The sequence below is a fragment of the Octopus sinensis genome, linkage group LG8 (assembly GCF_006345805.1).
Source record: "Octopus sinensis linkage group LG8, ASM634580v1, whole genome shotgun sequence".
NCBI classification, from domain to species: Eukaryota; Metazoa; Mollusca; class Cephalopoda; order Octopoda; family Octopodidae; genus Octopus; species Octopus sinensis.
In genome coordinates this window covers 74,765,127-74,792,870 of record NC_043004.1, presented here as the reverse complement: position 1 = coordinate 74,792,870, position 27,744 = coordinate 74,765,127, and the positions used below count along the sequence as shown (strand labels likewise).

At 38.3% G+C, this 27,744-nt stretch overlaps 2 protein-coding genes across 2 annotated transcripts in view; one reads left to right on the top strand and one right to left on the bottom strand.

The window, feature by feature from the left end:
- Nucleotides 1–27,744, bottom strand: part of LOC118764585 (galaxin-like) — a 97,779-nt gene that overhangs the window by 24,202 nt on the left and 45,833 nt on the right. The gene's annotated exons all lie outside the window — the stretch shown is intronic.
- LOC115215225 (28S ribosomal protein S9, mitochondrial-like) overlaps nt 19,627–27,744 on the top strand; it is a 32,355-nt gene continuing 24,237 nt past the window's right edge. Inside the window, exons 1-4 of the mRNA XM_029784447.2 lie at nt 19,627–19,826; nt 22,733–22,865; nt 25,251–25,354; nt 27,082–27,144. Coding sequence (XP_029640307.1) covers nt 19,743–19,826; nt 22,733–22,865; nt 25,251–25,354; nt 27,082–27,144 — 384 coding nt within the window. The 5' untranslated portion in view covers nt 19,627–19,742. The remainder of the gene's footprint in view (nt 19,827–22,732; nt 22,866–25,250; nt 25,355–27,081; nt 27,145–27,744) is intronic.

Genomic DNA, 27,744 nt, shown 5'->3' with positions numbered 1-27,744 from the left:
TGATTGCGACCACCCCAGTGTGATTAAAAGTGGACTGGACATTAATGTTAAACAGACAACTGTCGAGTGGTCAGAAGTTCGTGTTGGTAACCGTTCACTGAGAGCTTTCGGTATAGAGCTTTGAGTCTCGTGTAATAGTAGTGCGTTGTGTATAACTACTTCTCCCCCTGCTTCGTTATATTGCATATGCAAAAGCAGTTATAAAAGTGTCGACGAGTTGTTTGAAGTTTGCGCTGGAGGTTTAAATTTTTTTTCTTTTTGGTACGAAACTAAAGAAAAAAATCGTTTAACATTGATCCCTTATTGGCCTCCGTGATGTAGTTACAACAGCTACTACCGTCAAAGCAAAATGTGCATACAATTTTCGTCCAAGGACTGTTTTATAGATATACGTAATTATTACCGACTATTCAACGTCATTTATAATGTTGTCTATTTCATTTCTTTGAGTTGTTAGTGATTCCATTTAATAAATGTATCTGATTAAAAAAATTCAATATTCTATTGTTTAAATAGAATATCTTTGGAGTAAGCCATAAGATATTTTTGAAAATTAAAACCTGTCCACGTACAATTTAACCTCATTTGAAACCGTAATCAAAATTGGCCACTTCAAGGACACTGCAAATAACACATGCATTAACAACCAGTAATGTATTGTTCGAAATTAAAACACCAGAGTTATCTACGAAGTATTGTAAGCAACATGCTAAATTTACATATCACAATTATTCTGTTGCATTTGGGTTTTTTTTGTTCAATTGTTAGAGCGGATAAGAACTAGTGCAGCTGGAAAATCTTGTTCTAAATCATAAATCAGAACTGTGCATATCCTTCAACATATAATTAGAAACATGATTAAAATACTAAACATTTAATTAACTTTAATTAACATTACTTATATGATTAACCTGATTGTAATAAATTTCCATAATCAATTAACAGGATAATGAGGAGGGAGAGTATATGCCACGCGTAGGAGAGTGTGACATGGGACATGTAAGATGATTTTGCTACTAGATTTAGACATCTCTATAGTCAGCAAGAAACACAGACAATCTCTTGGCCTACCACACATTATCCAGAGGAACAGCGACGAACTGGTAGATGGGGTGTGAGAGGTCATTCCACCAACGCAAGATGAAAAATATGTAATAAAGACTCAGCAAAACAACAGTCCAGGGATCGAAATGACGATCTTATAATGTTTAGATTAACATACCAACCAACATGCCATGCTCCTACACGAGCTCTATGTAAACAGGAAAATTATTACTTATAAAATACATTTTCTTCTCACTCACTCAGCATCTCTCTTTGTATCTGTGCCTATACATGTTAGACTGTCATCTTAAATGTACTCACAAGTGCTCAGTATGTGTGTTGATACGCACTGTGTGTTGTATTTCATTAGAAAACTATTCAATGCGATGAAAACTAGAGAATGAATGATTGAAGGATAAGTGTAAAAGAATCGTGGTAGCAGAGCTTGTGAGATGTGAAGAAAGAGGGAAGAGAGAAATTCGAGAGAAAAGTAACGAAACGTTTGACAAACATTGTTTGAGGATTATTTGTTGAGACGAAGTGGGTACACAAAACATCCGAAGATGTGTATGTTAAGCCAAAATTCATATAGATGGGCCTAAACATCTCAGCATAATCTAAGTTTCCGTTGGAATTGTAATCTCAAATGCACTTCAATATCGTATGTGATTCGTGTAATCTTTGAAGCTTCATTTTGGATTGCTTCATCTTGTTGATGATAATCGTCTCACACTCGGCCTGGTTGTTCTGATTTACTTTCATCATTGCAAGTGCGTGGATGTCTATCGCCATAAGACTATATAAAATACAGAAGGGATCAAGAAATGAAATGATAGTGAGATACCCCTAACCCTAACCTTAAGAAAAACTTATACAACACTTTTGCAGTGAGGAGATGGTGAAAAGTTCCTGGTTTTAAGTGTATCGCGAAGACCTGGTTGCAATCCCCAACCTTCCCAGTTTCTTTACAGGACTTAGAAAACTTAAGGACTGCTGCAACGAAAGTGTGAATCTGAGAGCGGAAGGTATTGAATAAAATCAGAATTAACTGATCCTACTGTATTTTCTTTTACCAAAAGCCAGGAACTTTTCAGTACCTCCTTGTGTTGTCCCGGTTACCATAGTAGGTTCCAGTGACAAGCATTAAAACATGACTGGAACTAACTGTCTACAAGTGTTATGTCAGAGTATCTTCTAGAAAAGCTGCCTTCTCCCACGGTAGGCTCTTCCGTCCCAGTAATATAACATTTAGATATGACCCCGACAGATATTATCATACCGGGTCAGAATGAACCTGGGAGTAATGATACTTAAGGGTGATTTCATGCTCCCCACTCTGCCAGAACTACCGAACTTGATCTCACAACATGATGAAGTTTAATTTCATATCCAGAACGCACTACTATGACAGAGTACCAAGTGTAATTGCAGGCGTGATGCATTGAAACTAATGTGGTAACTTCTGATCGTTATTTATAACCAACCGTATTATACTAGACCACATATTATATAATATATATATATATTATACTATATACTATATAGGATATATAAGTAGTTTGATTGCTTTGACTCTTATTTTCTAGCATTGACACGTACTATTTTTGTTACCCGATTTTTAAATTAAAATAATTTTTCCTATATGGATGTATGCATGTTGCCACATATCACTATTATTATTATTTTTTATTAATAAAAGATCTTCATGTATTTATAATTGTTATTCTTCCGATCGATTTTGGAAGTTGCCACGGCATTCAAACGGTTATATACACACATGGTGAGAGGATAATTCTGGCCTTCTATACGGTGTTATGCACTGAACGAGTACTAAATGATAGTTATTATCATAAAGCATGAAATCACGTGATATGGATAGATTTGCAATTCTTTTGCAATTTTTAAATTGTAAAATGGTAAGTTGGTCTAATTTTCTCATTTCCTCGCTTTCACCCTGTGTGCATATGTGACAAATGTGTGGTTTGGCCCTTATTTCTAGCATGCAAATCCGATTTATGTATATAATAGCAGCATAGCCCAGCGTTGCCCAGGTATGTAAGAGCCCCTAGTAGGCAACGACTAATCCCGATCTAGTCCTTTCCCTCTAGGGAACGAAGGCGCATGTGTAGGTTGCAATGTCTTCTCTTCACTCGAATACTTCTGTGTATACGATGTTCCTAGCGGCCCTTTGGGCGAAAACATTAAAACATCATTGCGCCTCCCAACGCGTGAACAGCCCACGTAGAACCGTGGGCGAAGCACTGTTCGCCCCAAATGTAACCCAGCAACTTATAGCGTTTGGCCTTGGGATTTAAGCTTTTTGCGAGAGGCGCAAGGCGGTTTCCTCGGGGTCTTGCGTGCTCTTCAAGCCCTAGTAGCCGATGCCTTGGTCGTCCGAGGGCTGAGAGGGTCCTTCTCTTCTTGGATGGCATTTGGTGGATAGCAATGTGTTGGCAAAGGTGTGTAATATAAAGGAACACGTGGAGTAAGTAGTATTTTGGTGGAAACAATGAGTTTGGCAAAAGTTGTAATAAAAAGGAACACGTGGGGTAAGTATCCCAAAATGTATAAAAATGTACCAAAACGGCAAAAAAGCGGGCAGCAATGTGAGTGACAACAACGAAAAAGTGAAAAGTGACCAAACTGAACAAACGAATGGAAAAGGTTTTTTGGTGCACACGACAAAAGCGGCTTATAAAAACCAATAGTTGCAAGTAGCGTCCGAGGGCCTTAGGGTACGTCAAAAATTAAGGTTAAAACGTTTGGGGTGGTAGTTATAAAGAAAGTCTAAACAAAAAATGTATTCGAATAACTTGCGGCTGCAGCAGCTATTAGCAGAAGTGGAGATGTTGGGGGTAAAGTCTCGAATGTAATTTTTTCCTGATAGGAATTGGTTGGGGTGAATCATCGATAGCTGTTTGATATTTATTTGAGAGTGTAAGAGAGTTAAAAAGGTCGAGTTGCGTCCCCTAGACAGTCTATGGTTTGTGTTTAAACACAAATCGGTTTGCTATGTGTGCCACATATGATTTAATAATCGATTTTTCCAGTAATAAAGTATCCTATTGGAATAAAAAGGGCCATATAGCTCCTTGGAGCAGACATGATGCTCGCTGTGAATTTAAAAAAAATTCCTGCCAATTTGTGAAAGATATTGTCGAAAATATGTCATCTTGAATTTGAACGCGATTTCCCAAAATGGCATGATTTTTATCGATTTTTTCTGATGGTAAGGTATTGCATGGAAAACTAACGTCAGAATTAAGTTCTTAGGGTAACATTAAGCTTCACCATGAGTTTGGTGAAAATCGATTGCAAGTTACGAAAACTACAACAGAAAATGTGTTGCATATAAAAAGCTTAGATTCTCGACCCCATGTCGAATTTATCGATTTTTTTCAGAACTGGGGGAACTGGGGGAACTTTTCAAAATTTTCGCTGCGTTAGTTTGAATTATGACATGGGCTATGTGTGTGTCAAGTTTCATCAGAATCGGTGAAAGCCGTGGTCAGGGTGAGGGTACAAGGACAGACACACAGAACAGACAGACAAACTGCCGTTTATATATAGAGAGATGTATGTACATAGGTACATACATTGATACATACACATATTCAAACACACACATGCATAGACCCCCACACACATATATATCTATCAACTGTGTATATATGCATACAGACACACACTTTGAAGGCTATGCCTTGCAATCCGGGAACAGGAGATTGCCACAAAGTACCTGGTGAACAAGAGAGACAGTGGATGCTCTTGTGATACTAAGTTGCAACCGCGTGTTTATGTCAGGTTTCTGTGGGAGACATCACGCATGTGATTAGCAGCTGTCCTTAAATTTCGTCACGGTACTACCTCCCTATGCGAACGATGTTGTTGCTAAATCTATTTACAATGCCATTCGCAAAAAAGACTGTTCTGAAATAAACCTTAGAAAATCCCTCTGTTATGGAATACTCATAAACACCAATCCACGGAATACTGGTGGAATATTTCCATCAAAACTCTGTCAAATGTGAATATAACAGAAAATGAAGAAAACACTATATTAGAAAGTGGTCATTGCATTTTAATGGTAAACGTATTGAGGACTAAGTATATTCAAGTGCTAGTTTTAGAGAATGAACAGATAAAATTAAGTTAGAAGCACTCCAATTACCAAAGGGAAAAGTCGATGCTCTTGTGAAAGGAATAACAAGTGTTTTAGATGAATACAATTTATGAAACTATATAAAGATGATTGCCGCTGATACAACGAGTGTGACCACTGGAAAAAGAAATGGCATTGTCACTCAGTTGGAAAGACTGTTTGCTCAAAAGGATTTGATAGAGTTCTTCGTGTTGTAATGGATAACAAACTTGGTAAAATAAGTCATCTCAAGTAATTAGGGTAATTAGGAGAAACACCAGGCTAATTTCAACAATGGTGAAGAAAAGATTACTGAATCAGCAGGATGGCGAGATGACATGAAAGATGGAATTCTCGAAAACATACTAGCTCTTTTGGCATTTCTCTAACAGAAACAAGAGCTTTGTTTCTCAATGTTTGTCGATTCATCTCTTATAGCTGGGCAGATTTTGGTTTAGTGACCAAATGTTCAATGCACAGGATTATCAGAATTTATGTGGTAGAATGCATTGAACTGGGTAAAAAAAAATCTATGGAGTCGAGAACTATCAAAACTGGAAATTCCTAGAACAAATCAGAATGCAGAACGGGCAATTAAGTGCCTTCAAGATCTTTATGATGTTTGTAAAAAGAAGGAGAAACTTCAGCTTCGATTTACTTTATCTGACAAAACATTAATTATTTGTTTAAAAAATTTGCTAACATTCAGCACTCTTTTTCTATACACTTTTCAAAATTGAAATTAAACCTATAAAGTTAAAAATATGCATTGCTTTTAATTTATATGTTATCGAATACTTGTAGTGGCCTCTGAACATTTGCATAGAGAATTTTTAATACAGTAATCTTTAAAATGTAGAGATACACTTTTATTCCACATTTCCCTTATATTTACAAGGATTTAGGCAATGGAAATACTGAAGTGTGAATCTAGTGCCACCCTGTGATTATAGTTTAAAAAGCCGATAACTCTGAAATTGCACCTAGAAAGCTTAAATTTCAGATATACTATTTCTGCATTGCACTGAGTCAGCATACCAAGTTTGGTAAAAACTTGAGCAGGCATTATGAACCCCGCTAGAATTTTGCATGATTTGGGTCAAAAGTGGTGATCAATTCCTCAAGTTAGTTTCCTGATATTTATGTAATTGTTTATCGAATTAACTGACAGATCAATACAAACTAGAATCCCCGATTTAGTAGTGGTAGATAAAGAGAATAGAAAAATGCCAAAAATTGACTTCATAGTGAAAAGGTCAAAATGAGAAGTATAGAAAAAAAAAAGTAATATACCAGGCTCTTACACTGAATTAGAGAGGCTATTGAAAGTGAGGCTAAAATGTATCCCAGTAGTTATAGGTGCATTGGGATCTGTCCCTAGATGTCTGAACAGATGGATAGAGGAAATAGGCGTAAAATCTAGTTAGTACAGCTTCAGAAAACAATGTTATTAGAGACAAATAGGATATTTAGGAGGCTTCTTGACATCTAAGTTTACTCGTTGTAGCCCTATGTTAGGAATTTATTCCTTTCTAACAGTCTAGTTTGTCCTGTGCAAATCAGCATTGCTTGCAACATCAAGAATTCTTCGTAGACCAGTAAAAAAGTGTCTCCTTTGTCTGCTGGCTGTGGACAGATGGCACTTTCCATCTTACCCAGGAAACTAAGCTGTGAGTTCATAAAATAATAATAATATAATAATAATAATAATATATAATAATATAATAATAATAATAACAATGATAACAATATAAAATAATAATAATAATAATAATAATAATAATAATAATAATAATAATATATTTCTTTACTACCCACAAGGGGCTAAACACAGAGTGGACAAACAAGGACAGACAAACGGATTAAGTTGATTACATCGACCCCAGTGTGTAACTTGTACTTAATTTATCGACCCCTGAAGGATGAAAGGCAAAGTCGACCTCAGCGGAATTTGAACCAGAACGTAACGGCAGACGAAATACTGCTACGCATTTCGCCCGGCATGCAAACGTTTCTGCCAGTTAATAACAACAACATTAACGTATACTAAGAAACTCTCTTTACAAAACAAACTTGTTCCAATAACGTCGGTGCAATGAAAGGAAAACTTCAGAATACGCGGGAAAAGTTCTCTTAAAGCATAGGAGCTAATAAATCGGGAAGACTTTTGTTATATAAAGTGTAGTTTCTTTCTTAAATGCGCGATATCTCAATGCGACAACCGCGAGAAGTCGAAACCAGCAACAAGAACACTGGAAAAACACAATTTACACAGTATTTACGTAAACTGAATAATTATCTTTACATGCAGCTGCCCATGCATCCATGTGCACATGTTAATATTGATAACCAGCACAAACAATGTATACACAACACAAACTGACACATACAGGAAATAAAAGAATAGCGCGTCACTCGAGCGACGCCGAACCAAACAAAATCAAATCGAATGCCACAAACGAATGAAAAGAACAAATTAGTTACTTAGTTCAAACGATCACTAAACAGCTATGCCAGGAAAACTGCTACCAAACGAATAGAGGCGATTTTCGATATATTAGTCTATATATGACAAATATATCCATTCGAAGAAGAAGGAAGCGATGTCGTGTCAATAAGTCAACCATGCACAAACAGATCACTTCAATGCTTTAATGACAAGCCAAAACTCATTCCAGATCGGTCATCGATTGGGACAACAAGGACCGCGTCACCCAGAGGAGAATCAGTCAGATTGGGGTCAAAAAGTTTTCTACTGGAACAAACACTCAATAGACACACACACACACACACAACACACACACACACACATATATATATATAATATAACAAGAGAGAGAGAGAGAGAGAAGAAGAAGAGAGAAGAGAGAGAGAGAGAGAGAGAGAGATTCAGATGAATATGGTACTTAAGTTAAAGGCACCAGAAGTTGGTATGGTATTATCCATGTAAATCAAATGGGGTGATTATAATCAAATATATGCAACAAGGATATCCAAAGGTAGTGTAGTACACTCGTTTCATGCTACTTCATTTAATTAAAAAATGTAAGTATTACATCAGTTTTAAAATGCAGAGCAATCTTCAGCCACATATGGAATTTTAAAAATTAAAATGACAATGTCCATTTTTATAATTATCCCATTTGCCATCATTACAAAGTGGGTAGATATATAGACAGAGAGGTGAATTTCATCAATAAAAACATGCCAGTAGGAGATCTTAAATCATGGGCAGATTATACATGTATATAATATATATATATAATATATATATATATATATATATATATATATATCACGTGATCATGTGATCGACCAGACCATCAGATGTTGTTACACATCGCTGGTCACAATGCGTTCGCATTGTTTTAGCCTTCGAATAACGCCACCCCGCTGGCTAAGCGAGCAGGCCAACAGAAGAAAGAGTGAGAGAAAGAGTGGTGAAAGAGTACAGCAAGGATCACCACCCCCTGCCGGAGCGTTTAGGTGTTTTCGCTCAATAAACACTTACAACGCCCGGTCTGGGAATCGAAACCGCGATCCTGCGACCGCGAGTCCGCTGCCTAACCACTAGGCTATTGCGCCTCCACACCCACACACACACACCACACACACACACACACACACACACACACACACACACATATATATATATATATATATATATATGAAAATAGTAATGCAATACCAAAGTATTGCCTTCCAGTAAAGGATAGCCCGTAAGGGTAAAATTATACATATAAAAGTAAATAAATGGTACAACGAAGTACCGATATTTACTGGAAAATAGCGATCGTAATAAATACGACGCTAATGTATAGCTTCACTGCATATATACTAGTAAAGACGTGTGTGTGCAACAAACATGAAAAAAATTTGTCTTACCTCTAGGAAGAACATCTGAAAAATTAAAAACCTAGAAACTGATAATGCAGGACCGGTTTCAGACTCTTCAAATACGTTTGACAACGTAGATTTGATTTGTCCTCATCAGCTGCATGTACCTAGACAAAATTTCAACTGTTGCCACATCTATGCCAGTACACTCGTCTGAACGCCAAAAGGTTAACAGAACGAGAACAGTGAAGAAGTTTCAATGAAAATAGTATTGCAATACTCTCGTTCTGTTAACGTTTTGGCGTTCAGACGAGTGTACTGGCATAGATGAGGCAACATTTGAAATTTTGTCTAGGTATATGCAGCTGATGAGGACAAATCAAATCTACGTTGTCAAACGTATTTGAAGAGTCTGAAACCAGTCCTGCATTATCCGTTTCTAGGTTTTTAATTTTCAGATGTTCTTTCTAGAGGTAAAACAAATTTTTTTCATGTTTGTTGTACACACACGTCTTTGCTAGTATATATGCAATGAAGCTATACTATAGCGTCGTATTTATTACGATCGCTATTTTCCAGTAAATATCGGTACTTCGTTGTACCATTTATTTACTTTTATATGTATAATTTTACCCTTACGGGCTATCCTTTACTGGAAAGCAATACTTACGTATTGCATTACTATTTTCATTGAAACTTCTTCACTGTTCTCGTTCTGTTAACGTTTTGGCGTTCAGACGAGTGTACTGGCATAGATGTAGCAACAGTTGAAATTTTGTCTAGGTACATGCAGCTGATGAGGACAAATCAAATCTACGTTGTCAAACGTATTTGAAGAGTCTGAAACCGGTCCTGCATTATCAGTTTCTAGGTTTTTCAATTTTCAGATGTTCTTCCTAGAGGTAAGACAAATTCTTTCATGTTTGTTGCACACACACGTCTTTGCTAGTATATATGCAGTGAAGCTATACTATACGCGTATTTATTACGATCGCTATTTTCCAGTAAATATCGGTACTTCGTTGTACCATTTATTTACTTTTATACTATACTATATATATATATATATATATATATATATATATATATATATATATATATATATAACGATCTCCTGGGTAACCAGAGCCAAATAACACTAGCCCTAACCCTGTAGAGTCCCCGCCAAAACATCACATGTAGCAAAACGCATAAAATGGACTACAGAGGATTATAGAGATGTGTTGAAAGTTTTCTACACAGACCAACCAAACCCAAAGAATAACCGCATTGTACAAACATATACTTCACGTAGAAACATAGTAGGCAACGAAGTATGCAGATATATAGGCGCAAATAAATTAAGGAATGTACGTAGAGACATAACTAAGAATAAAATGTTAACTGACGCTGAAATTAGTCAAATTAGGACACAAATATCTCATGACAGGCCAAATGAAAACAGCAACGATGCAGATGAAATAGTTAACAGATACAGAGAACCAATTGTACGAGCACTACATCCCAACGAAGAAGCAGAAGAAAGAATAGCGAAGAACAAGTATGTGATAAAGGAAGAGAAAGTATACCTACCTCAAGAACACCAGAATAGATATGACACAGAATTTGAGGTGAAAAATAACGAGAAGGTCGTAGAATCAAAAGAAGATATTATGAGAGAATTAAGAAAGACTGAGTTTACTGGCATGATCAATGGAGGAACGTTACCAAAGCTCTCAAAGAGCATAAAAAAAATAAAACGTAATCATTATATATAATGTTGCTCTGAAACAGATTTCAAGAAATAACGGAAATGAAATAACAACCTTAAATAACATAATCTTTTCCACTGCTAAAGTTGTAACTGCTGAACTAGGTATGAGGACGACACAGAAAAGAACTGGCCATGTCAATAGACTTATTGACATAACCAGAGACATACAGCCTAAAGAAAGCACCAGAAATCTCCCCAATCCGAACTCCCACAAAGCAGATTGGAAATCGATCCAAAGAGAGATCCCCAGAGAGGACTGGCCCAAATATCTCTCCACACCAGATATTGACATGAAACTAGAATGTTTCATGTCTTCTGTGCAAGCCATATGCCAGAAATATGTCCCGGAGCACAAGGCCAAAACAAATAGGAGCAAGATTCCAAGGGAGAGGAAGATCCTCATGAGACGACGGACGAAGGTTGCAAATCGACTCAACCAACATCCCATAAGTAGCAAAACATCACGCCTAAAATCAACACTGATGGAGATCGAAAAAAGGCTGCAACAATCCTATGTGAGGGAGAAAGCAGACAAAGAAGCCTGGGTTATAAAAATATTAAGTCAAACCCAAAGGCCTTCTTTCATTACGCGAAAGAAACAGCCTCAGTACACTACAAGATAGGACCCCTCCTCCAAAAGGATGGCTCCCTCACAGACAGTCCAACTAAGATCAGTGAGATACTGAATGACCAGTTCAAAAGTGTCTTTACCACCCCGTTGGAACACAGACAAGTGAACGAACCAGTGGACTTCTTTGCCGCCTCACCTATAATCAGCGAGGCAGTTACAATGGAATACATTGATATTAGCGAAGAAGATATACTAATAGCCATAGATGAAGTGGACACAAACTCAACTGCTGGTCCTGATGGTTTCCTAGCAATCTTCCTCAAATCGTGTAAGATGCCTTGGCAAAGCCCCTCCAGATTCTCTTCCAGAGCTTTCTTACAAATGGCAAACTGCCAAGCAAGCTGAAGGAGGGAATAATATGCCCAATACATAAAGGGGTAAGTAGAGCAGATGCCAAAAACTATAGGCCTATCTCTCTGACTTCACACATCAGCAAAGTCATGAAACGGATAGTCAGAGGGAAACTAGTTGCATTCCTTGAAGAAAATAACTTGCTGAGTGATATCCAGCATAGTTTTCGACCAGGCAGGAGCTGCCTGACCCAGCTCTTACAACATTATGACTGGGTATTGAGGCAGTTACTCAACAAATCAAATGTGGATGTAATATACTTTGATTTTGCAAAAGCTTTTGACAAGGTGGATCATGGTATGATATGCCATAAACTGCGTAACCTTGGGATAGCTGGAAAACTTGAGGAGTGGTTACATGACTTCCTGAAAGATAGGAGTCAGGCAGTAGTAGCTAATGGAGCCACCTATATGAACACACATATAGTGTGGTGTTCCACAGGGCAATGTCTAGGGACCACTGCTTTTTATACTGGTCCTCTCAGATATTCCCACAAATGCCCAAATAGCCACCCTTGCATACTATGATACGAAAGTCTCGCAGAAAATACAGAACCCCAGCGATGTTGCACAACTGCAGCAGGAGTAGGACTCAATTTACAAATGGGCTGAGGAAAATAATATGCAGTTTAATGCTGAAAACTCCAAGTCTTGCGCCTCCAGTATCCAAAACTGAATATAAAACTTACAGGGTACACCGGTCCACAAGGAATTTCAATCCCAGAGCTTAAATCAGTGAAGGACCTGGGTATCGACATGAGTGATGATACCTCTTTCCAAGTGCACATTACTAGGATGGCTACAAAGTGCAGACGATTGGCTGAATGGATCCTAAGAACATTCAGAACCAGAGGTAAGGAAACCATGATGGTCCTCTGGCGGACATTCGTCCTCAGCCACCTGGATTACTGCTCACAGCTATGGTCACCCACCAGTGTGAAATTAGCAGCGGACCTTGAAGCAATCCAGAGAAGATTCCCAAAGAAGATTGCAACAGCTCAGCTACTGGGAAAGGTTGAAACAGTTAAGACTCTACACCTTGGAGAGAAGACGAGAGAGGTATGCAGTAATATATATCTGGAAGATCCTGGAAGGAAGTGTGCCAAATTTGGGCATTGAAAGCTACACCAATGCCAGAACGGGATGACACTGCATAGTGACAAAGCAATGCCATCACGCTTCAGGACCAGTTACTGCAACAGCTTAAGTTTCAAGAGTCCACAGCTTTTTAATATTCTCCCAAAGAGTCTGAGGAACTTGCACAAAGTAGATGTAGCGGTTTTTAAATCAAAGCTGGTCCTCTTCCTATCGAGAGTCCCAGATGAACCTCCCTCACCGCAAGAGGTGCAAATGAGGGTAGCTATATCAAACTCCATTCTTCACCAGGTGCCACATATTAGAGGAGGCTCTTAGTAATAACAGTGTAGCAAAACGGCGGTGCATCAGCATGGCCACAGCTCTAAGCTGAAACTAGAGAAGAAAATATATATACATACATACATACATACATACATACATATATATATATATATATATATTTATATACATGATTACTTGTGACAAACAATTTTAAGATGTTTGTAATGTGTAACTATATAAAACATACATACATACATACATACATACATACATACATACATACATACATACATACATACATACATACATACATACATACAATCGCCGTTGGCGATTTCTTTTTTATCTGGCATTTTCTGGCATTTGTATAACTCTCAATGCTGAAATTAGGTACTAACCCTTCTAGTGTTTTCCATACGTAGATTATCACATATCTGTCGCGCTTTCGCTCCAGGGAGTAAAGTTGCAGTTTGCTCAGCCTATCCCTGTACTTCATCCTCTGCAGTGTTTCAGTCTTTTTTAGTGTAGTAGTCTTGGACTGCCTCAAGCCCGCTGTTAGTTTGGCACTGTGTGGGGACCATAACTGGGGGCAGTAGTCCAGGTGGCTGAGAACAAAAGTTCTCCACTGGGTCAACATAATTTCTGGATCTTGCTTTGGAAGACCTCAGTATCCATACTGCCAGTTGTCTGCACATTGCTGCCATCTTGGTAATGTGCATATAAAATGATGCGTCATTGCGCATACTGATCCCCAAATCTTTTACTGTTTGTGTCTCTAAGATTGTAGTGCCTTCGGGACCTGTGTATGCAGGCTGTAGTGCATTCGTGAGTTGATAGTATTGTGCTTGAAATTTTCCAGCATTAAACTGCATGTTATTTATTTCAGCCCACTTCTATATCGAATTCAGGTCCTGCTGTAAGCTTGTGACGTCATCTTGATTTTTTATTGTCTGTAATAATTTTGTATCATCGCTATAGCTGGTGACAGTGGCTGTCCGAGTGACCGGTGGGCATGATTAAGAAGGCTATTATGAACAGCAATGGCCTCCAGAACAGTTCACTTAGGATTTGAGTTTCCTCAGAAAGGGCACCATTGGCTGCAACTACCTGAGTTCTGTCTTTAAGGAAGTCATGTATCCATTCTCCTAGTTTACCAGCAATGCCAAGGTCGCGTAGCTTATGATATATCATGCTATGATCCACCTTATCAAATGCCCCTGCAAAGTCAAGGTATATCACGCTGACATCTGAATGGCTTAACAGCTGTTTCAAAACCCATTCATGGTGTTGTAGGAATTGTGTGAGGCATGCTGTGTATTGTTCAGTGAGTTATTTTCTTCTTGGAACATTACCAATTTCTTTCTGATGATTCGCTCCATGACTTTACTGATATGTGAAGTCAGAGAGATTGGCCTGTGATTTTTGGCCTCTACTCTGCTTCCACCTTTGTGGATATAACATATAATGCCTTCTCTCAGATTTTTTTTAGGAAGTTTACCACTTGCAAGGAAACGTTGGAAAACTATCTGAAGTGGTTTCGCTAAAGCTTGCTTACATGATTTCAGGAGAATAACCGGGAAGCCACCAGGGCTAATTGCGGAGCATGAGCTCATTTCGTCTATGGCCGCTCATACACGTCCCTTTTAGAGCTGCAATATTAAAGAATTCAACCGTTTTTTTATCTGCATGTATCCAATGGGGTGGGGAGTGAAGACACTTGTTCACTTCTCCTTCCTGGGTCCGCAGTCAGTGAGTCATTCTCTTGAAACAATGGTCCTATTTTATATTGTATTGTGGCTGTTCCCTTTGTGATTTTCTAGAAAGCTATGGGCATTTTGGTTTTTATACTTCCCACAGTTTTCTTCTCTCTCTCCCCTCTCTCTCTCTCTCTCTCTCTCTCTCTCTCTGCTCTTTCCCTTTCGCGAGAGACTTTGGTCTTGTTTTCGATCTCTTGGTGTGTCCGTATTAAGAAATACTTCTCCCTATCCTTCAGTTGCTTATTCAGTCGCTTTGGTTTCAGAGAAGATACCTAACCCTAACCCTAACCCTCCTACACACACACACACGCGCGCGCGCGTGCACCTGGTTATCAGATTGACTTATATAACTCGTTCACTTCTAATTAGCTTTTTTTTTTGGTGTACCTGAAGTACCACAGCTGATTCTCCTCTAAATTTGGAATACCTATTTCTCGAAGCCCCGTACTCCACATAAAATGAAAGCCGTGTTTCCTCCTTTCGTTTTTAGTAAACTTGTTCCATGTGAATATATATGTAGCCCCTCTACAGCAAGAAACCTGTTCTTCTCGGTCTCATTTTCTCTCATACTTTACCCTATTTCATTCCTCGTTTCTTCGGCTAAAGTTGTCCCCCCTTCCCCTTAGAATTTATTGTCTTGCAAAATTCATGGCAACCTCGTTAGTGCTTGCTGCATGAAACAAACAAACAAACAAAACGCACACAGAACATCCTGCGAAAGGATTGGTGTTAGGAAGGGCATCCAGACATGGGAACCACGCCAAAGCAGACACTGGAACACAAAGCAGTCCTTGGAGCCACCCTGTCTAACCAGGCAAGGATCGATTCCAGCCAATCCCCTCTGCTGTTGCTGTTGATTCTGAAAGAATGTTCTTTTTTGCTGAGATTTCAGCTGCTTATAGACATCCCCCACCCAAATTCAATATCCTTTTTCCACCCCCACGTGATAAGGACAGCCATTGCAAGATTTCACCAGTTTTCCTGCCTCTGAAATAAAGAAGCTTTGCAGTTTGTGTTCGTGGTTGAGTCCCACAGGATGGCATCTGAGGCATGTGAGTGGATTTGGTAAACGGAAACTGGAAGAAGCACATCGTATATAGATGTATATTTATATACGAGGCGTGGGGTGTGTGTGTGTACAAAAGTAGGTACACAGTATGTATCACATCAATGTTGTAATAATTTAATTCATTAAAATTATTAACACATTTAATTAGTTGGCCTCATTTTTTATATTTTCAGTGTCATCAATCATAATAATACATTTTTCATAACTATAATAATAATTTTATCGAAACTTTTAATTATTTTTGGTAAAAAATAGACGTGTATTGTACGTGTTTTCTTTTTTCCTAACTGTACACCTACTTTTGCATCACACTGTATCTATATTTATGTGTGTGTGTATCTTTGTGTATGCGTTTGTTCCCCATCACAGCTTGACGACCGATGTTGGTGTGTTTACCTCGCAGTAAATTATCGATTCGGTAAAAGAGACCGATAGAATAAAGAACCAAGCAAAAACAAACAAAAGAAGAAGAAGAAGAAGAAGAAGAAGAAGAAGAAGAAGAAGAAGAAGAAGAAGAAGAAGAAGAAGAAGGGGGTCGATTTATTCGACTAAAAATTCTTCGAGGAGGTGCCCCAGCATGGCCGCACTCTAATGGCCGAAACAAGTAAAATAATGTCCGTTGCCGTTTAAAGATTTAATGAAAGGGAGAAAACTGAATTCTTATTTAATTAAACAAAATTCATGAAAAACAAAAAACAATTGAAATTTTTTCTTTTTTCTTTCTCTCTTTTTGTTTTTAATTTTTTTCAGCTGTGTTCTCTGTTTTGTCCAGTTTTCTAATTTAATTTTGTAAAACGGTAGACACTGTGAAGAAATAAATAAAAGAAATTATAGGGGGTGAAAAAAAATTGAATTGACCTCTGAATATTCGGGGTTAATGCAGTTTCGCACCTCACCTTCAAAAATGCATCCAAGAAACAAAAATTCTTCGGATTCCTTACATGTCGGAGATTACGAATATGCAAAAAAAAAAAAAAAAAATCAAAATGTTACCCCCCACCACCATCAATTTTGAATGTATTGAAATATATTGAAGTGTAGGAATTTCATTAAAGCAGGTATGTAAAGTACATTTTCTATGGGGCCTTTTCCCTTTTGAACGGCAGATCCAAAAATTAAATTTTTTGTAACTAAACACTTTCAAACTTCGGACACTGGTAGAAAGTGTCCAACTGCAGTAATTTTATTCGGCTGAATACACGTCATTGATTGGTTGAAATTACCGAAATACGACAACTTTAACACGAAACAACTTCGTAAATAGAAACTTTTCTCAAAAGCGCTAAGAGTAAAAGATATTTTATATGACACATTCTAGCTGTGTCCGAAGTTTGACAGTGTTTAATTACAAAAATTAATTTCTCGATCTGCCGTTCAAAGGAAAAAGATCCCTTTCTATGTTCATTTGGCTAAACTGTAGAAATTGTTGTTTTGATATTGTTAAAATCCCCGCATTTTGCCATGTTGATTAAATAAATAAAAAAAACATTTCGAAAAAGTTTGAAATTCAAAAGTGGAATTGGGGTGGGTGGGTTACATTTTGAAAAAAAATTATTTTTTCACATATCGTAATCTCCAACATCTAAAACGTACGAATTCAAAGAAATTTCTTCAAAAGAAATGCATTTTTGAAGGTGAGGTGCCGCACCGCATTGGTCACCGAATATTATTAATGCTTCATTTGTCGATCTCAGATGAATGAAATAGCAGCTAAATCTCCCTTAAATCACATCCAACATCTTAAAAAAAAGGGAAGAAGGATAAACTTGGGATAATGTCGTCCTTCTTCAGAGATGTAAGGGATAGTCAGGGCTGGAACGTCTTTGATCCTAAATTTTCTCTAGCAGGGTTAAGCAGCAGCAGCAGCAAATTAGTGTATGGCCTAACAATGGAAACTACGCGGTCATTGAACATGTTAGAAATAGCAACCACAAGCTCACTCAATTCATATCCCACGGTCCTAAAAAGGGATATTTTTCATAATATTTGCTTTAGACACCATTTCAGTGACAAGGGACTTTCATAATATTGTTTTAAATATACAAAAGGACGGGATGGTCATGGCTAGAATTCCTTTCGTTATACGTCTGTTTGGTCAGGACTGAGTAAAATCTAAGCAGCAACAACAACAGTACTGAAATCTGTGTCACTGACATGCAAGTAATAGCAGTCAAATGTCCTTCACGGTAACTTTTACCCTTCAGAAAAAAAGAGACGAATATATTGTGGAAGTCAATTCTGCTATACACTGGGACCTCACGTATCTAATATAGTGAATTGACAAAAACCAAGATTAAATGAACTTATCCATACAATTGTAGACAGAATCCTTCGAAGGCGGGGGTTTAAATTTCTGAAAAAGAGGAAAAAAAACCATGTAAGGGAGATAACTCCAATAAACTTAATGAAGTTTTGAAAAAAATAAAGGAAAAGGCTGACTTTGGTGGAACTGAAGAGAATTAAATAAAACTATGCAGATCTAGAAGGAAGCATTTACGAGGTTGATTGACATGCTAGAAATAGCAGTTCAATTTCCCCCTACCGTCTTAAAAAGGGGCTCATTAGGTTATGTAGTGCGAGATATACTATTCTAGGAAAACACGAAGAAAAGAATGATGTGTTGGTCGACATGGCAAGGAGTTGGTGTATTTGAGGGTCATAAACAGACATTCGATCAGTTAGTTTGGTGCTATAGATCTTCTTGAGCAGAACTCACTCAGCAAAATAACATCGATTAACCTTGTTGGCGGACAAGAAGCTTCAGGCTCTTTACATTCAGAGTTCAAACCTTGTCGGGATCGATAAAATAAGTACGAATCTTGTTAAAATCCTTCCAACAATTTTAAAGTATTTCAAATTTTCTCCAGCTTTTAGTTTTTTCAAACTTTCTACACTGATGCAATTTCTTTATTATTAAGTTCCTAGAAAAAAATAAGTACCTGATTTTCGTCACTAGCATTCAAAAACTACATTTGTTTGAAAATAATTTGGTGAGATTTGAATTACTTCAAGTCGTTGGAAAAATTTTAGCAAGATCCATAAGTACTTTTTCTTTATTACCCACAAAGGGCTAAACACAGAGGGGACAAACAAGGACAAACAAACGGATTAAGTCGATTATATCGACTCCAGTGCGTAACTGGTACTTATTTAATTGACTCCGAAAGGATGAAAGGCAAAGTCGACCTCGGCGGAATTTGAAGTCAGAACGTAAAGACAGACGAATACCTATTTCTTTACTACTCACAAAGGGCTAAACACAGAGGGGACAAACAAGGACAGGCAAACGGATTAAGTCGATTATATCGACTCCAGTGCGTAACTGGTACTTATTTAATCGACTCCGAAAGGATGAAAGGCAAAGTCGACCTCGGCGGAATTTGAAGTCAGAACGTAAAGACAGACGAAATACCTATTTCTTTACTACTCACAAAGGGCTAAACACAGAGGGGACAAACAAGGACAGGCAAACGGATTAAGTCGATTATATCGACTCCAGTGCGTAACTGGTACTTATTTAATCGACTCCGAAAGGATGAAAAGCAAAGTCGACCTTGGCAGAATTTCAACTCAGAACGTAACAGCAGACGAAATACTGCTATGCATTTTACCCGGCGTGCTAACGATTCTGCCAGCTTGCCGCCTTATATGATCCCTAAGTACTAGTTGAGCACTGGGTTCGATGCAGGCGACTAACCCCTCCCACCACAGAATTACATGTCGTACGCTTATATTTAATTAGGAGTTTTATTACAAGGGGGACTGTTCTTTAGTAAACACCGGTTATGCCTGTCAACAACCATGCCGATGGTTTGTGGTGTAAATATTTTATGTCGCCGTCTCTTCACACCCACCAGTCAACGATGGACCCTTCATTCCGTAAAGGTATATTTCTTTAATGCTTTTTACTGTATGATCCCGAATCAATTTATGTTTTACATATTTCTGACAGCGATGCTATTTACAGTTTTAGTTCCCCGACTAAGGTCTTGGAGATCATAATTAGGCGACTTTGCTTCGATGCTCGATTGTAGTTAATTAGCATTAACATTAATTAAGCCGTTGATGGCACTGAGAAATGTATGAACGTCACACCTTCACATCTATAATTCCATGCCGCATGTCTGTGAATATACGAAGATTCATTCTCTCTCCTCTGTCCCAATCCAGAAGGTTAAACTCGCATTTTCAGTCCATGGCCTCTAAACTATAGTGTTTTGACCCGGGCCGGAAAAAACTAAAAAAACTACTTGTTCTAAACACACACACAAAGAGAAATGGTTGGTTCAAGGCAAGTGTGCATTGAACTGAATTTAAATAAGCAAGAAAGATATTATCAAAGAAAAGGCCATAGCACCATCTTTAATATGTTGTTGTTATTATTATTATGGAGTTGAATGTGTGTGTGTGGTGAAGTTATTAATATCAATACCAATACATTACCCAACACCATTGAAGTGAAATAATAGTTTCTATACGATCCTTCGGTATAAGTACACACGTGACTTTGTTTACATTTCTGAAGATAACAGAAACACTTTTCTCCCACCCCTAATCCTACCCCCCCATATATATATATATATATATATATATATATATATATATATATATATATATATATATATATATAAAAGCACTTTCTTGAAATGTATCCGGTACTTACACCGAAGTTACACCCTATACTTTTGGTTTGGCACTACTGAATTGAGTCAAAGACTATATAATACAAGTCAGCAGAAAAAAAAAATGCGATATCCATAACAGTAAAGAAATAAGACCTCCCCAAGCAGTTACCCTTGTGTTTAAAATCTCCCTAACAAAAAGAAGAGAGGTTTTTGGCTATGGACTACATTGATCTTTCCATGTTGTGGTTTAGCCACTATTTACACTATTTTTTTTGTTTATTTTTGTGCCCGAGTCAGACGCTTTCAGAAATTCGCAATGTGAATTTTCCGAGTCCTCTCCTCCACCCTCTTTCGCGAGCGCGCATCTTTTTTTGTCATATTCGTTTAGAGCAAGTTGTTTTTCACCTATTACACTTTTTTTTTTTTTTTTTATGACCGGGTCAAACGCTTTAGTTTGACCGAATTCAGTTTCCTTTAAACGCTAATGGTTAACCTTTCGGCCCGCGAGATTTTCTGATTGGCACAGTTAACAAAATATCACCTTGAATTTTTCTTAGTTGTGCGACCCGCTTCTTTAAAAACATTGCCCATGTCTTCTCTGATGGATCATTGAAACATCACTGAAGCCAATCAGTTTTGCGTGGATTATCCCTGTCGAGGTGAATACAGAATCGCTGATTAGAGGGACGGTTAGATCAAATGATGAAAGTATTGAACATGCATTGCTGACGGATCGTTTGGTTATTAATAGACATTCTCTCGAACCCTCGCAATTCTATATAATATAATAATAATAATAATAATTATAAATGCCCTGATGAAGCAGCAGGCAGTGGCTCTCATGGTTTCTGATCTTGAGTGATCAGAAGTGTTGTCATATACATTGTTTATATCTTGGTATAAAAGATGGGCTACAACAATATTCTGCTCATACCACAGATTTGCTTGTCGGTTGTTGGACCTTAACCAGTTGACCATGTCTCTTACTGGCTGACAATATGTGCATCTCTGATCATCATCATCATCATCGTTTAATGTCTGTTTTCCATGCTGGCATGGGTTGGACGGTTTGATTGGGGACTGACGCTGCACCAGGTGCCAGTCTGATCTGGCAATGTTTCTACAGCTGGATACCCTTCCTAAAGCCAACCACTGTGAGAGTGTAGTGGGTGCTTTTTATGTGCCACCTGCACGGAAGCCAGTTGGGGTAGGGGGGGCTGACATTGACCACATTCGGATGGTGCTGTCTATGTGTCACTGACATGGGGAGACAGTCAGGCAGGAGCAGGAATAGTGGGGGAGCATCAAAGCCATGTGTTGAGAGGAATTCTTTGGAGTTTTGAATAATTCACTTTTGGAAACATGGGTGCATCATCCTTAACCAATCTTTATTCAGGAACCTTTTGAGCAGGATGGGCTACTCAGCTTGAACAAAATTCTAACTGGGCCCCACCTGCAAGGTCATGTACTTTTCATCTTGATATGAGGTCACCATATTGCACACATATGGTTGTGAGGCATGTACCTGGTGTACCCTTATCATCCAGCTGTAGGAACATTGCCAGATCAGATTGAAGCCTGGTGTGGCCTCCTGGCTCGCCAGTCTCCAGTCAAACCGTCCAACCCATGCCAGCATCGAAAATGGATGTTAAACGATGATGATGATTACCAAAAGCAGTTGTGCATCAGGGTAAATTTCTTAGTGTAGTTAATTTCATCTTTCCAAATTCTAGGTTAAAATCCCCGCATGGTCAACCTCCTGGGGTCGATAAAATGTATCCATCATCTCTAAGGGTTAATATAATTTATTACATCTCTCTCTTCTACAAATTTGTTCCATTGTCATCATCATCATCATCATCATCTTTTTACATCCATTGTCCATGCTGGCATGGGTTGGACAGTTTGACCAGGGCTGGTAAGCTGAAAGGCTGCACAAGACTTCAGTCTGATTTGGCATGGTTTCTATGGCTGGTTGTCCTCTCTAATGCCAACCATTCCAAGAGTGTAATGGGTATATGAAATGATAATTACATAATAATTATAATTAGTAAATTATTACCATAACACATACTAATTATGTTGATGGTTAATGAGATGTAAGCTAGTGTAACTTCTAATTCTTATTTCTTTTTTGTTTTCTTCTTTTATTTTTTATATTTTCAGTTGCGGTTTATATCTCCTGAAGTGACTTCATCTTTGATAAAGCTTTCAGAGCATAGACAGAGGAGACCAATAAAAAAAGCAGAGAAGATTAGCCAAGCCATGCTTGCCTATATCGAACGAGCAAAAGCACATGGTATCTCTCGCTTTCTCTTTATAACCAAATACTATTTGGGTTGGGGAATAATTATTGTGGCTTTTTCCAACAAATTTTATTCAACAAAAATAATAACAACATCTAGTGGAGACATCTTTAAATGATTATTCCAGAGCATATTCACCATCTACTTCAATTACTGCTTCCCATTTGCTTGGCAGATGGTCAGACCATCATTTAAAGATGTTTTTGTTAAATATTGTTATTGTTTTTGTTGTATAAAATTTGTTGAAAAAAAGCCGCAATAATTATGCAGTAACCCAATAATTGAATCATGACAAGTTTTTTGATTGTGTTAAGCTGGGAAAAAAGTGTGTGTGTGTGGAGTGGTGATGGCTGACACAGATGGTAGAGTTTTGGACAATATACACTCAAGTATTTTATTTTGAGTTCAAATCCTGCCAGAGTTAACTACACTTCCATTAATCTTGGGGCTCATGAAAGCATGGCTGTGTGGTAAAGAAACTTGCTTCCTTACCGTATGGTGTCAGGTTCAATCTTAGTGTAGCACCTTGGGCAAGTGTCTTCTACCATAACCCCAGGTTGACCAAAGCCTTGGGAATTGATTTGATACATGGAAACTTAAAGAAGCCTATTTCACATATATATTATCATCATCACTGTCATTTGTTTGTTTTCCATGCTGGCATGGGTTGGACGGTTTGACCCAGACTGGCCAGCCAGAGAGATGCACCAGGTGCCCTTGGTCTGTTTTGATGTGGTTTTCTATGTTTGAATGCCTTCCTAATGCCAACCACTTTCCAGTGTGTACCAGGTGCTATTTATATGTCACCTGCACCAGTGCTTTATACGTGGCACCAGCACAGGTGGTTTCTTTGTGTGGCACCATACCCTTGCCTTGATTTCCTGTGATGGTTATAAACAAACATCACCATCATACAAGTGATGTTGTTCATTTTCAGTCTTCTTTGAAAAACGTGTCAGGCCTTGGGGAAAATATTACTTTATTTCAAAACCGGTGAGGTTTGGCAACAGGAAGGGATTCCATTTTTTGAGAATTGATCCCAACAAATTCTGTCTGACTCATTCATGCATGGAAAGTGGATGCGCAGGAGTGGCTGTGTGGTAAGTAACTTGCTTACCAACCACATAGTTCCGGGTTCATTCCAACTGCGTGGTACCTTTAGCAAGTGTCTTCTACTATAGCCAAAGCCTTGCGAGTGAATTTGGTAGATGGAAACTGAAAGAAGCCCATTGTATATATGTATAATAAAATAAATGTATACAAATTATAAAATAATTATAAAAATACACTACTGTTTTCTGCTCCATGGATTTTCACCCTTCATGTGGGTTTTAGAACATAACACCTGCAATAGTCGAGGTATTACTGTAATTTTAATGTCTCTGGACATTGGAACAAAGAAATTAGCAAACATGTTGGTAAATTTTGAAATTGGGATGAGGAATAAATTACATCATCAATATTATGATCATTATCACTGCTGCTACCACCCTCCTCTTTCTCCCCCACCTCCTCCTCCTCCTCTCATTCCTCCTGCCCTTCCTGTCTTCCCCTCTTCCTCCCTTTTCCCTCTCTCTGCTTCCTTTTCCGTCCATTTTGTCTTGCTGCATTGTCTGGTTCAGTCACTCATTGTAATTTCTTGTCACTTCCCTTCATCACATCCACCCTATCAGATTTCTCCACTTCTTATTTCTTTATTGCCCACAAGGGGCTAAACATACAGGGGACAAACAAGGACAGACAAAGGGATTAAATCGATTGCATCGACCCCCAGTGCGTAACTGGTACTTTATTTATCGACCCTGAAAGGATGAAAGGCAAAGTCGACCTTGGCGGAATTTGAACTCAGAACGAAATACCACTAAGCATTTCACCTGGTGTGTTAACGTTTCTGCCGGATTTCTCCACTTCTACCCTCAGTCTTCCGCTTCTGGAGGCTCCATCCTCTTGGCTTACTCAGTCCTTTACCCCAACAGTCATCCGTCATATGCACCACATTGCAACGATGTCTTCTCCTTTGTATTCTACATTTCACCCCTCTCGTATTCATCCACATAAATGTGTAAATTTTATGGATTTGTTTTAAAGTAATTACCATTCCATCCATCCATTTCCTCCATCCACTGTCCCTGGGAGAATTATGGGGTTAGAGTCCTCAAACACCACCTCTATAGAGTTTCTCTTGGAACCAACAGCCAGTACACTTTCCAGCTGGATTCCCAAGCATGACCATTTTCCACCCATCTCATTCTTGGTCTACCCCTAGGTCTCCTGCTGGTTAGCTTGGCTTGAAGAATTTGTCTTGTGACCCTTTCCTATGGCATTCTAACCCCACATGTTAAGATGACAAATATTCTTCAAATTTTCTTTCTTGACAGATGCACAGATGAAAGAAGAAATTGCACAGTATGAAATTGGTAAAAGACATTTGGCCAACATAATGGGTAAAAATGCAGAGACTTTCACTCAAGAAGACATAGACGTAAGGGGTTTTCTCTTTTATCTTTGACAGTTTGCAAAAATAGTCTTCTGGAATTCAGATTTAGATAATCAATTGCCAGGGCCACGGATTGGCTCCCATGCTGGTGGCACGTAAAAAGCAACATTCGAGTGTCATCATTGCCAACGTTGCCTTACCAGAACATGTGCTGGTGGCACGTGAAAAGCACCATTCCAGTGTGGTTGTTGCCAGTGCCACTGGACTGGTTCCCATGCAAGTAGCATGTAAAAAACACCTTTTGAGCATCATCGTTGCGAGAACCACCTGACTGGCCCTCATGCGGTGGCACATAAAAGCACCCACTACACTCTCAGTGTGGTTGGTGTTAGGAAGGGCATCCAGCTGTAGACACTTTGCCAGATCAGATTGGAGCCTGGTGCAGCCATCTGGTTCGCCAGCCCTCAGTCAAACCGTCCAACCCATGCCATCATGGAAAGCGGACGTTAAACGCCAATGATGTAGTTTTATAACCCGACAGTAAGGCTGCATATAACGATCTTGTAGATTATAGTGCATTGGAGATGGTTGGTTTATTTGTTCATTTTGTGCCTGTTTTTCCATGCTTATATGGATTGAAAGAATGTCATTCACAGTCATTTCTATAGCCAGCTGTCCTTCCTGATACCATTCCTTACCTGATTTTCATGTGAAGGATCACTTATTCCATATAATTTCGAAGCTGCCAAGACAATTTGTTGACAGGAGAGACTGATAGATCACTGCTTGCTGCGCTCTCATACAAATGATTGCATATGTAAACACACACACACAAGCAAACTGAGGCAATCAAGAGTTGTTAAGTGTTTTGCACAGAGATAAAAATCAGTGGCTGCAGTTAAGATCGAACTGGGGATCATGTGGTTAGTGGCTCAGCACTTTCACATCCTAGTCACATTAATCTAATCTCCAGTTTTAATGTTTCTTCTATATACAACAGTTTGTCAGATTTTGTTTCAGTATTTCCAAGTCTAAACAGCTTGCCAGTGCACAACACCGGATCAATAGCCAAATTGATTGGAAATCACTTGGATAAAACTATTTTGATCTTTTAAAGTAAAATTCATATCATTCTGTTCACTTTAATGTGTTGACAACAGAAATTGTAGCTAAAAGATTTCTAAATAACAGATATTCTTGGAAACGGTTGTAGTGTAGATTCTAAATTCTCGGGAAAACTGAGTTTGCAACCCAGATTTAATTCATTTATTCTGTTAATGTCTGCTTAGAGTCAGCCTTGGTGAAACACCTCCTATTCTTTGACCTCATCAATGAGATCTATAATGCTGATCATTTGGTGATAGGAACCTCGAAGTAGGAAAAGCAAAGCAGTTGTCTCTATTTATCTTTCTATTTGTACGACACACAGAAGAACTTGTTCTTATTTTTTAATTTTGTTACGATGGCAACTTGGCAGAACTGTTACCGCACCAAACACAATGCTTAACGGCATTTCTTCTGGCCATTTATGCTCTGAGTTCAAACTCCACCAAGGTTAATTTTGTCTTTCATCCTTTTGGAGTCATTTAAAGAAGAACCCCAGTTGAGCACTGGGTGGGTTGATGCAATCAACTTCACCCTCCCTCAAAATTGCTGGCCTTGTGCTAAAACTAGAAGGGCTTATTTAATATTGTTATGAGTAATATGAATGATGACTTATGGTTTGAAACAGTTTACTAAAATGCTTTTGTTTTATTGTATCATTTTCCCAGAAAGCTATTGAATATCTGCTGCCATCAGGTTTATACACCAAAAAAGCCAGGCCATTGATGAAGGTGAGTCGGTTTGCTATGGGTGTCTAACATACATGTGTCCTGTGATTCATTGGGTTATCAGGTCCTTACTGAAGACTGCAGGGGATGATATAGGGTCTGCCTCTCAGCCCTTAAAAATATTTTCAGTTTAGTACTGCAAGCAGTGGAGCTTGTTACCTATAATCCCTCCACTTACATCATTGATCCGCATCTTTTTGTTTCATAGGAAGAAATAGCAACATGATAACCCCTTTCGAGGGTTTTGAAGGAGGTGGAAGGGAGGAAAAAACTATCAGTTATGGGTTTTCTGAAAATCAGAGATCAGGGACCAGTGCCTGCAACAGAGTGGACCTTGTTCGAAAGTACCTGCTGACTAGAAGTGAGTGTTAAAATAGGTGTTGAATTAGATTACTCAGGTACAGGTGAATTGATTAGACTTCTGTGTGGTTTCTTTGTATCAAATTTCACTCTGAGCACTTGGGTTTAACTTTGTACTGAAGGTGCAGTGTTGTGGAATAGAATCTTGATCCACATGACCACAAAGCAAATTTCTTTAACGAAATACAGTAATTCCTTGCCACATTGCAGTTTATTATTTAAGCTTACATTGATTCCTGTGTG